Genomic DNA, 11471 nt, shown 5'->3' with positions numbered 1-11471 from the left:
AATTATAGTTATCTAGAATTATATGGTTTTACTTTATAAATAAAAAATATTAATGACAAAATAGAAAAATAGAATCATGATAGTTATTTCAAGTTTTGACTTTAATATACTAGTGTGTCAATAGTCATTTCGTGCCTGCCAACCCACATTCTTATTTCCTAGTATTAAATACTTAAGAGAATCATATTATATTTTTTATGATAAAAGAAATATGAAAATGAATTGTTCTTTTAAAAAACTACTTTAATAATATGATAATTTTAGGTATGTAACTTTTTCTAACTCCTATTAATATTTTTTATTATGTATAAAAACATTTTAATAATAGTTATTTAGAATGGTAAAATAGGCAATAATAAATTACACATGGTTATAAGATATTTTGACTTTATATATACTAGCGTGTCGACGTGCACTTCGTGCCTGCCGACCTGCATTCATATTTCCTAGTATTAAATATTTAAGAGAATCATATTATATTTTTTGTGATAAAAGAAATATGAAAATGAGTTATAATCCTTTTAAAAAACTACATTGATAATATAATATTTTAGGTATGTAACTTTCTCTAACCCCTATTAATATTTTTTATTATGTATAAAAACATTGTAATAATAGTTAATTAAAAGGGTAAAATAGACAATAAAAAATTACACCATATTAAATAGTTATAACATATTTTGGCTTTTATATGTAGTATAGAATTATAAATGTGGAGAAATAAAACTTATGAAGACATGATTCTATATGGAATGAAAAAATTTCTATTGGATATTACGTTTTTTTAGTTAAAAAATCCATTTCTGTATTATATTTTTCATGGTTTATGTAACTTTCAATCTTTGTTTAAAGTATCATAATTTCCTATCAAATCTTATATTTTCAATTCAATTCTTATGAATTCATATAACTAACTCAACAAAATCTTATAAAACCTTTAAAAAGAGTGTGTGATATTAATCCATTAAAATTCACAAGGTCAAATCCTGATTCAAACTATGTTGTAAAGAAATCCTTAAAAGTCATTACATTCATCATATTATTTTAAAACTCTCAAGAATTTTTCAAACAAAAAGCATTCATTTAAAATTTAAAATTTCAATCCAATACATTCAATTTAAATTAAAAAAAACATAAAAACGACAACACCGTATACTATGGGCACAATAATCTATCAACTTGCTCATGATGATCGAATCATGACCGTACATTTCGATGGAAGCACCACTTCTTCAACACCAGTGCTTATAGAAACTCTGAAACCCCAGACGACACGGCACTGAGTTGACTCAGAGCCACGAGCGAGATATATAGATACTGAGTTCGTGACTCGGAGGAAAGAGAGAACGAGAAACATGTCTGGTATTGCTCGTGGACGCCTCACTGAAGAACGCAAATCATGGCGGAAGAATCATCCCCATGTCCGTACACTACTTCTTACTTACTTTTTTTTTTCAAATCTTTCGTTTTGTTTATCTTTTAAGCTTTAATTCTTTTTGTTATCAAAGGTTGGTAAGGAACTATTTTTTTCGGGATACAACTGTCTCTCATAACAAGTGTAGTTTTTTTTGGATCAAGTGGGGCCTTACACCACTAGCCCAATGCTTTGTCGGTCTTTGATTGTAATTCTGGTATTGTTTGTTTGCGAATCAGGGTTTTGTTGCGAAGCCGGAGACTCTACCTGATGGTACTGTGAATTTGATGGTTTGGCATTGCACGATTCCTGGGAAAGCTGGAGTAAGTTCTCTTTTAAGTGTTTATAAATCATGATTTTGAATGAAACTTCTCAAATTTTGTAATTTTAGTTTTTCGTTTGCTTTTGATTGTGTAATGTTGTTTTTTTAATTAGGAATTATCTTCAATGCTGGATTTGGGTAAAATGATTTTTTTCTATATAAATGATTGTTATTTCATTATTTTTTGGGAAAGAGTAATGTTATTCTTGCAGATTTTTATGTTGAAATTTTGGTTGCTTGAGTCTGTGATAACTGGGAGTTTCTTTAAGCGGTTGTTTAGTTGCTTATTGATTATCGCTGTAGATAAAGTTTTTTCATGTTTTTGTTCTTGCAATGGTTGCATTCTATGTTAATGTCTCATTGGGTGGACTTCTGCCTCTTATCTCATGCCATTTGTTAGAAGAATTTTGAAATCCAAATTTTATTTTTATCCACCGGAAGTTAAGATAATAGCCAACCCTGTTTAGCGGGAATAAGGCTTTGTTTTTGACTTGTTGAAAATAAGATAACATGATAACGACAAGAAAAAGTGTGTCAATTGGGTGGGTCTAGGGGATTTCAATTTTAGCATCTTTAGGAGAGAGGCGCCAAAGAGCACATGCCTCGTAGTTGCTAGGAAAGGAAACAGTAAGTTGATTTTTTTGCATTAGTTTAGCATATCAACTAATTAATGAAGCATAACATTCATAGTGAAAAGTGAAAACAAAAGATTGCTTTAAGCTAAGACCTAAGAATCTCAAAGACCGACAACTGGTTTTTTTGTTTTAAACATTCTGCTTATTTTACCCAGTTAGTGAGTTAGATGGCAGGGATTTTTTATGGTCTTTTACAATTATCCTAAGGTTGTCCCTAAGATACTAAAGGTACGCGTCTTGCTGAAGGGAAGTGTTCTGGGGGCAAGAGATGCTGACTCGTCCCGGCGGCTCATGTGAATTCCTTCTGAGTTCTGACTACATTATATCAGTTGAAATTAAAGTTTAACTAATCCACTTAAGAGTTTTAGCTTTTGGGTATGATGGGATTGGGACAAAGTGAGCAAAGTTTCTACAATGGGGTGAACTAGTGATGATGCCTTCCCCACAAATTCTGAAGAAATCATGTATGATATGGACATAGGGTAGAAAATCAAAATGAAATAACGTAATTTGGGAAGATAAACTAGTGAAGATCACCTATGGATCATACCTTGTGTTTGATTGCATCACATAATCATGGAGAGCAATATGCTGCCATAATTCATAAATATGCTCAATGATCATCTCCAAAAATTAAACATCAAAGCTGCTTTATTGGCCTACTATAACTTACCATTAAAGTATTGAGAATATAATCTTATTCCTTTAGGAATGGGTTCTCCGTTGCCCCAATAACCCAACTAAGGAACTTCACTTCACATATAAGAACCTGTTAACACCTAAAATAAACCCTAGCCCAGTTACAGCACAAGACAGAGATACAAATTTCATAAGTTACATCTAATAAAGATACAAAATTAAATAAGGTAGCATCTTTCAAATGCAAAGTCAAAACTTGACAGTGCCATACTACACACTCTTTTCTTTGTTTCTGATGCTAGTTCATGCTTGAGAAGCTCATAAATAGCAGAATGGTAAGCATCTATAAAATTGAATGGTATTATATGTTATGCTTAGATTTAAGCAGGGGATGTTCAGCACAATATCAACAATATTTTCTCAATAATGACTGTTTTTTGTTCATTTGCATTTGGCATATGTAAGGTTGTAGAAGTTAGTTTAGTATTTACTTCGCAAAAGCTTTTTGTGAATGCGCTATATTTTGTTCTCTGACTTCATTCATGCCTTCGATTGATTAGCAAAAGAGTATATCAACTTATTGAAACGTGAGCCTGTTATTCATTTCATAATAATATTGCATGTCATTTTGCTTCAGACTGATTGGGAGGGTGGCTACTTCCCACTTACACTGAACTTTAGCGAAGACTACCCTAGCAAGCCCCCAAAGTGTAAATTCCCACAAAGTTTCTTCCACCCTAATGTCTACCCATCGGGAACCGTTTGCTTGTCTATTCTTAACGAGGATAGCGTAAGTACATCTGTCTTCATAATTTCTGGACTGCTTGAAACTAATTTATATAGTTTAATTTTATTTGTTGAGCAACCAAATTTATGGAATCATTGTTACATTTAGGGCTGGAGACCAGCCATAACAGTGAAGCAAATTCTTATTGGCATCCAAGACTTGCTTGACCAGCCAAATCCTGCTGATCCTGCACAGACTGAAGGCTATCATCTATTCATCCAGGTACTTAACCTAAGAAACTCAACATTTTTTCATTTATAATCACTCTCGAACTTTAAAGACTGTTTGATTTAATATAATCAAGGCAATGGTTAACCAATAATATTACTAAGAGTAAATTACACTGACACCCCCTTAGTTTTAGTGAAATTACACAAATCACCCCTCCATTTTTTAACTTACACAAATCATCCCTAATTATATATATACATTACACTAACTATCCCCGTAGATGACAAGTGTAATTTCTTAAACAAAAAATGGTAACGAGTATACTTAAGTTAGACAAAATATGATATAATAGTCAATATCTGTTCATTATTTTGGTTAGTTATAATATGGTATAAGAGTGATTTAATCACCTTCTTAGAATTATTGATGCAGTTTATAACAAACCAAAAATAATGAATAGACATTGAGTCTTATACTATTTGGACTTGTCTTCATAGTATACCACATTTTGTTTGACTTAATTATACTCGTCACCATTTTTTTTGTTTAAGAAATTACACTTACCTCTCTTACAGGGATAGTCATAGTTTAATGTAGGCATATAATTAGGAATGGCTTGTGTAGGTTTAAAAAAGGGAGGGGTGGTTTATATAATTTCACTAAAACTCATGTGATGTCAGTGTAATTTACTCTATTACTGATGGGAACCAATAAGAAATGACAGAGAATTTAGACAAACAAGAGCATAATATTTTAGTGATAGTAGAGAAAAAAAGTGCAGAGAAAAAAGATATATAAATGGTTTATTAGTGTGATAAAAGAAAGGCAATACAAGAGGAATAATTTCCTTCTTCCTTTGACCCAGTCACCCCTAATCCTCATGATTGTCTGCTATGCACGTACCCCTTCTGTCCTCATATTCACCTCTTTCTGATTCTAGGATCTTCCTAACCAACCAACTCCTGTCAAGTGTCTTGTTGGTTAGAGTCATGTGTCACAAGCCCCTTTTCTTTCTTTTCCAATATATCCTTACTCTCTTTCTTTTTTCTCTGAAATACCCTCCTAATTGGAGGCCTAACAATTACTAATATATTTTTCGAAGTTCCTGTGCTCCACTATCATCCCTCTTCCCTGAGGATTGTTATTTATGATGGTACACCTATTTGAAACTTAGCATAGTGCAATATGAATAGGTGGTGAGAATATGGTTATCTGACATTTAACATTTTATGACAACCATTTTTTCTGAGTAGGCACTGTCGAGATTTTAACTTCTTAACATCAAAGTTGTGTCTTTTGTTGTAATTTTTTTGCAGGATGCAGTGGAGTATAAGAGAAGGGTCCGGCAGCAGGCAAAGCAATACCCAGCTATTCTCTAGTTCTATCTTCGCTCATTTTAGGAACTAGTATGGTAGATGTTGTTTGCTCTCTAGTTCTGTGATTGTTGATTGCCATAATATGCAGACACCATAGTTTAACTATTTATGCTTATTCTCATATCTGGATGAAGTGTTAATATAAACAAACAATGTGAAAGTCAATTAATGCATACTTGATACATGTGCCGAAATTGCTGCTCTATTTCTAAATATGAATGGATTATTTACTGTGATGACTGCTGAATTATATATGACCACTTTTGTTTCTCGATTCTTTGTTTCCTTTCTGGAAATCAAAGATAGGCCCATAGTGGCCAATTGCTGTGTCATTGGACTGTTGCCCATGTGCCATGGCAGCATAAATTATTACCGAAAGGTTTACTTCTTACATCTGAAAGGGGGATGAGTAGAGATTATTCGGATCCTAAAATCTCCTGGTTTTGCATTCTGGATGTTGAGAAATGCTCAGCGGCACGTCTGGGTATGGAGGATGAGCCTCCCACATGATGAGGTTGGTTACTGGTAGCAAGATGAATTCAGGTCAGATGAATTGCCGTTCCAGATAACAACCTGCATGTTTGGATGTGCTCAAGGTTGAAAAGGAAGGAAAAAGTTGCTTGGGAGTAAATTTAGTTCTAATTTTTTGTTGCAGTGACATTATACATGTTGATAAGTTGTTTTGATGTCATCTTTTTAGCCAAACTTGTTCAACAATAATATGGAACAAAACTTGAGAACCATGAAATACGATTGTGAGATAATTCTAAAGTCTTATGTATTCCCTTCATTTCTTTCTAAAACTCAACTCGCAAACAAACCTTAACTGACTAATTAGGACTGCTTGTGGATCTCATGAAGGAAGGAAAATAGAATTAGAAGTGATTCTCATCCAAGTCAGCTTAAGAACCCTATCAACCTTATTGATCTAATGGTAAAGATTAATGATATAATCTCTTACAAATTCTTTTACAAATCTTACTATATCATAAGAAAATGACATGTTTCTTGCAAATAAATCATTAATAAAATAATATTATTTATGGTATATGTTACTATTTTTATGGGGTCAGAGAATTTGTACAAAGATATATAATTTTTCTATGATAAATGTTTAGCTTGGGTGAGGAAGTCTAGGAGGTAGTTAAAAAAGACAAGACATGATTGATTGGTTTGGGTCCTTGAGTTGGGTGGATAAGCCACCAAGTTGTTGTAAGTAATTATTTGTATGTTGAAAAAAAAAAATATACACTGACAATATAATAGTTTTATGGATTGTCAGTTTATTATTCATCATTTATTTTTAAATTATCAGTAACTCTTCAAGATAAGTAATATAAATGAATGATGAATGATATATTAATTGTATATAAATCTTTACACTAATAGGATATAGATATTTTCCTCTTATGTAATTGTATTGACACATTATATAATGTGTAAATGAAATGAGGAGGGAGACAAAGGGACTTGAGTTGGGTCAATAAGTCACCAAGTCTCAAAAGGCTAAACCATTCTTGTCTACCCAACTTAAGTTCCTTGATCTAACTCGTTATTCTACTGACAAATTACATAATGTCAATGCCAACACACCCAATAATTATAAATGATAACTTCAGGGATGGCAAGGCGTCGGCGGGCGTGGATAGTGATTTCCATGTCCAAACCCGCAATATTTGCGAGTACCCGTGTGGGTAGCGAATATTTACGGGTACCTAATGAATTTTTAATTTTAATTATATATTTATATAATTTGTAATAATTAATGTGTAAAAATAATTGTTACATGAATAATATCATATTTATATGACAAAATTTATGATCATAGTTAAATAGGTGTAATTTATTATGAAATATAATAAAGTATATGATATAGAGTGTAAAATGTATACACCGACAGTGTAAAGATTTATACACATGCAATTCATCCTCCACCGTTCATTTGGATTACCTTTTCTAAAAAGTCAACAATAATAAAAAATCAATGGTGATGATATAATGACAATGTATAAAAATAATACACTGTGAGTGCATACATTTTTTCTCTATGATATATAATCTTAAAGTAATAATAAATATATATAAAAATTTAACTAAAAACTAAATATATAAATTTGCGGTAACCGCGAGGCGGGTATTACAAAACCCGCTACCGCCTATAAGTTATTATTGCGGGTACCCGTTGTGGGTATTTTCACGGGTACTCACGAGTTGGGTTTTTTTGTCATCCCTAAATAACTTACAATTAGACATAATAAAGAAATTAGAAAGCAACACCAATGTAGGTTGCTCTAGTCCGTTTGTATTGTTGATTATGGCATAAACTAAACTTATCATAGTTTTGTGCCACCTAGACCAAAGTATTGGGACCTTTTATTTTCATTTACGATTTTCTTAACCATATCATAGCCTCCTTCCCATAGACACCACTGTAGTGGAACTTCAACCAAATAGTAGGAGCCAAATTAAAGTGTTTTATAATAAATAAATATTTTTAGCTTTAATACTCGTTGACTACTTGTGGTCTGGTGGAGGATTACAAATTTTCATTCTTTAGTATTCAGAATTTCAGACTTTGCCTTAGGGTCAGGGATGGATTAAAGTTAACTCTCTCATCTGGCATGTTCCTTTGGTTACTGTGATTCGAGATGGAAATATGTTAGACATTGCTTTAAATAGGTCCAACTATACAGTGGTCTGGTTCTCATCTACTTCCATGTTTAATTTTTTAATGGTGTGATATATTTAAGTCTAATCTGCTTATATAAATATATTATGCTATAAACATTTACATATGTCAATAAGAATAATTTTGAATTGGGAAAAATGTATACACCCCTTAAACTTTACACCTTTTATAATTAGGAACTATTAACTTAAATTTCATCAAAATCAAACCTTAAACTACTTTCATTCATAAAATAGGTTCTTTTATTAAAGTATTTGTATATTAAAAATTTGAATGGTTAGATTTGACCTTTTGGTTTCTAATTTGTTCTGTGGCTTGGTTTGCTTTGACTAGTTGCAGGAGGAGACAGGAAATATCAGATAAACCCTTTCAACCGAAGAAGCAAATAAGAATGCCAATCCCACAAACATGTTCTCTTCTTTGTGGGTGTCCTCCATAGCTCCAAAATACACTTCTCAGTTGCTCTTTCTTCCCATCACTTCATTTTCACTTTAACATCTTCTAGCACAAGCAAAATTGAAAATTTCATGTTTTAAATTTCTAGACAAATTTCAAATGTTGTTGTGTATGATCCAAAATTTGCGAGAAATGGTGTTTGTGTTGACCCCTATCTTCAACTATCAGAAAAACTCTAATTAGACTTCTATACAACAATAAATCAACTGTGTACATAAAAAAAAGTTAAAGGGTTAAATTTCACCATTGAATAATTTAACAAAAACTTAATCGAATTTCATGAAGGAAAGAAGTTTAAGCTTGATTGAGATGAAATTAAAGTTAGTGGTTCCTATTTGCAAAATATATAAAGTTTAAGGGGGTTATATACACTTTTCCATTTTAAATATCCATATTTAACAACAATTACTACATAATATTTTTTTATATAATTTTAGAATTATCTTTAGCACATAATACAAGGAATTCTTGCATCAGATAAGAATAATTAGATAGGACAATTACAATTTATTGTTTCTTCAAACATTTAAATATAAAGAGTTTCCATTTGAAAGAACAAAGAAGATCATTGGTAAGAAGTGAACATAAACAAAAATCTTCAAATAGTTTGTTTGCTTTAAATTATAATAACTAACTAACAATTGAACACTATTATTTGTTTTACATATCTTAAATAAAATAATGAAGATAAAATATATAATAACGAAATTGTATAGACCAACATATTATTAGAATTTGAAGTGTTTGACATATTTAAGTTAATTATATTTTATAAGAAGTATGATTTGATTATTAAAAAAATCTAATATAACTCATTATAGGCAAGATACTAAACACCGATAAATGATCTTCCATTTTTTCAACCTTAACTAGTAGATTATCTGTTCATTCGCACATATGATAATGTGTATTGTGTGAATTTTATTACAGGATGACATCATAACTTCTTTATAAACCATATTTGTTATTGTCTTTAATGATTTACCATCTTTGTTATGTATCAATATTTGCAATCCATTTTTTATTTGAACTATTGAAATAAACATGTATAATTGACTATGACTAAATATAAGTTAGGTAAATACAATCTCACACTTTCTAATGATTGACCTTGAGATTTATTAATTGTCTAGCATACGAAACAATTATAGGGAATTGTCTTCTAATAAGCGTGAAAGGCCATGAAGATTGGGATGGAGACATTGACAACTGAGTAATAGATATGATATTTGCAATATTTTTTCCAAACATGATCTTTGCTTCAAGTATATGATTTGCCATCTTAGTAACCACCAACCTTGTATCATTACATAAGCATTCACACTGGTGTAAATTCCTTAATAGAATTATTGGAGTTCTTACTTTCAACTTGATCTTATAATTTGGAAGGCCAGATGTTACATGTGAATTTAGAAATTCAGGAGTTAGTAAGTTGAATGCTTCATTTTCGTTAACATCAAACATATAAACTAAATCTGAACTCATGTATTCCTTCTTGTCTCCTATAAATATAGAATAAAATATTTATTAATATCAATATAATAAATCTATTATGTTTAAAAAATGACTATCTAAAGAGAATTGAATAAAATCTACCTGGAATTGACTCATAATAAAGTCATTGATTTGATCAACAATCTCAATTGTTGATACAAGTATTGCTCTACATTGAAGAAATTGTTCATCTGTGTAATTATGTTGTAAGTTTTGGTAGGTGCTAGATACTATGGCATCAATTAGGTTATCATAATCTAGAATAAAATGTTCTTCTAGAATATCAACTTTAACACAACCATCATTAGGCTTAGATAACTTTCCATCTCTCATCTTTAGTTTCCATTTAGAAAACTGCCTGATATTTGTTGCATTGTCATGATTTTGTAGACGCATATTCTTTGTAAGTGTTAGAATTGTACATTAATGCCAAAGATAAGATGCATTAATTGTTGCATGTACAATATCTGAACGACACCCTCTTGGAAGGAAGCACATCTTCTATCTCACATTGTGTGTCACTCTTTGTGCCATGAGTTGTGATTGATTGAAAAAAATATATTTAAGTTGAAAGTTCAATTATTAAGTATTTTTATGACCAATCACAGTTCATGACAGATGAAGTGACGCAATATTGTGGGACAAAAGATGTGGTCCCCTCTTGGAACTACTGGTAATATTTGTCTAAAATCACCCCCAAATACTACAACCTTTCCTCCGAACAAAATTGAGCCTTTTTTTGTTTACCCATTATGTCTCCAAGACTTTTATCAAGTGTCTCAAAGCAAAACTTATGTGCCATTGAAGCTTCATCCCATATAATTAACTCCGTTTATCTCAATAAGTCTGCAAGTTCAGACCCTTGATGAATGTTGAAAACAGAGTTGTCAAAAGTTAGTACATGTATTTTGAATTTAGAGTGTGTTTTCCTACTCTCAGGTAATAATAAAGAAGCTATACCACTTGAAGCTACAATTAATACAACATGCTTTTGAGATCTCAATTCAAAAGTTAGAGTTCACCACATATGTGTTTTTCAAGTACCTCCATAACCATATAAGAAAAACACGTGACTTTGTTGATGGTTAGCAGCTTGCATGATAGTCTGAAATATCTTACATTGTTCTTCTAGATAATATAGAATGAATATGTAAACATTCATTTTATTAGTAGATACATATTAATTGAGAATAAGAATTAAATACATTAATAGCTAAGAAAACGGAAGTACTTCTGAGAGATTTGAAAATAATATTGAAGTTTTTCTTTAATTCATCTGTATCATAATTAAGTTATTCATATATTAGCCTATTGCATAATTAAAGTTCTTATATTTCCTTCAAGTAGTTTTTCAATCTCCAATAAAGTTAAATTTTGTAGTTGGTCATTGCTAAGCATCAATCTTACAAAGTGTAAAAAAAGTGTTGTATGATATAATATATTGACATTAAAAAGAATTGTAATAATAAATTGTAATGTGATTATTCT

General features: G+C 31.0%; 1 protein-coding gene across 2 annotated transcripts; it reads left to right on the top strand.

Moving 5' to 3' along the window:
• LOC109332027 (SUMO-conjugating enzyme SCE1-like) lies at positions 1220 to 5528 on the top strand. 2 transcript variants are annotated; one of them, XM_019566871.1, is made up of 6 exons: positions 1220 to 1421; positions 1654 to 1737; positions 3648 to 3800; positions 3906 to 4019; positions 5285 to 5356; positions 5409 to 5528. In XM_019566871.1, the coding sequence occupies exons 1-5, from the start codon at positions 1356 to 1358 to the stop codon at positions 5345 to 5347; spliced, it is 480 nt and encodes a 159-aa protein (XP_019422416.1). In that variant the 5' UTR covers positions 1220 to 1355; the 3' UTR covers positions 5348 to 5356; positions 5409 to 5528. The 2 variants fall into 2 exon arrangements, with proteins under 2 accessions (XP_019422416.1, XP_019422415.1); XM_019566870.1 differs by having other exon boundaries at positions 5285 to 5528.

Source organism: Lupinus angustifolius, chromosome LG17, assembly GCF_001865875.1.
Source record: "Lupinus angustifolius cultivar Tanjil chromosome LG17, LupAngTanjil_v1.0, whole genome shotgun sequence".
Taxonomy (NCBI): Eukaryota; Viridiplantae; Streptophyta; class Magnoliopsida; order Fabales; family Fabaceae; genus Lupinus; species Lupinus angustifolius.
Note: the sequence above shows the minus strand (reverse complement) of the source record. Positions and strands in the feature narration are given on the sequence as shown.

Bases quoted from the DNA above. Each gene is read 5' to 3' on its own strand.
- LOC109332027 (XM_019566871.1), top strand. From the start codon at position 1,356: ATGTCTGGTATTGCTCGTGGACGCCTCACTGAAGAACGCAAATCATGG. The intron at 3,801-3,905 runs GTAAGTACATCT...TGTTACATTTAG, and splicing joins CTATTCTTAACGAGGATAGC to GGCTGGAGACCAGCCATAAC. The intron at 4,020-5,284 runs GTACTTAACCTA...ATTTTTTTGCAG, and splicing joins GCTATCATCTATTCATCCAG to GATGCAGTGGAGTATAAGAG.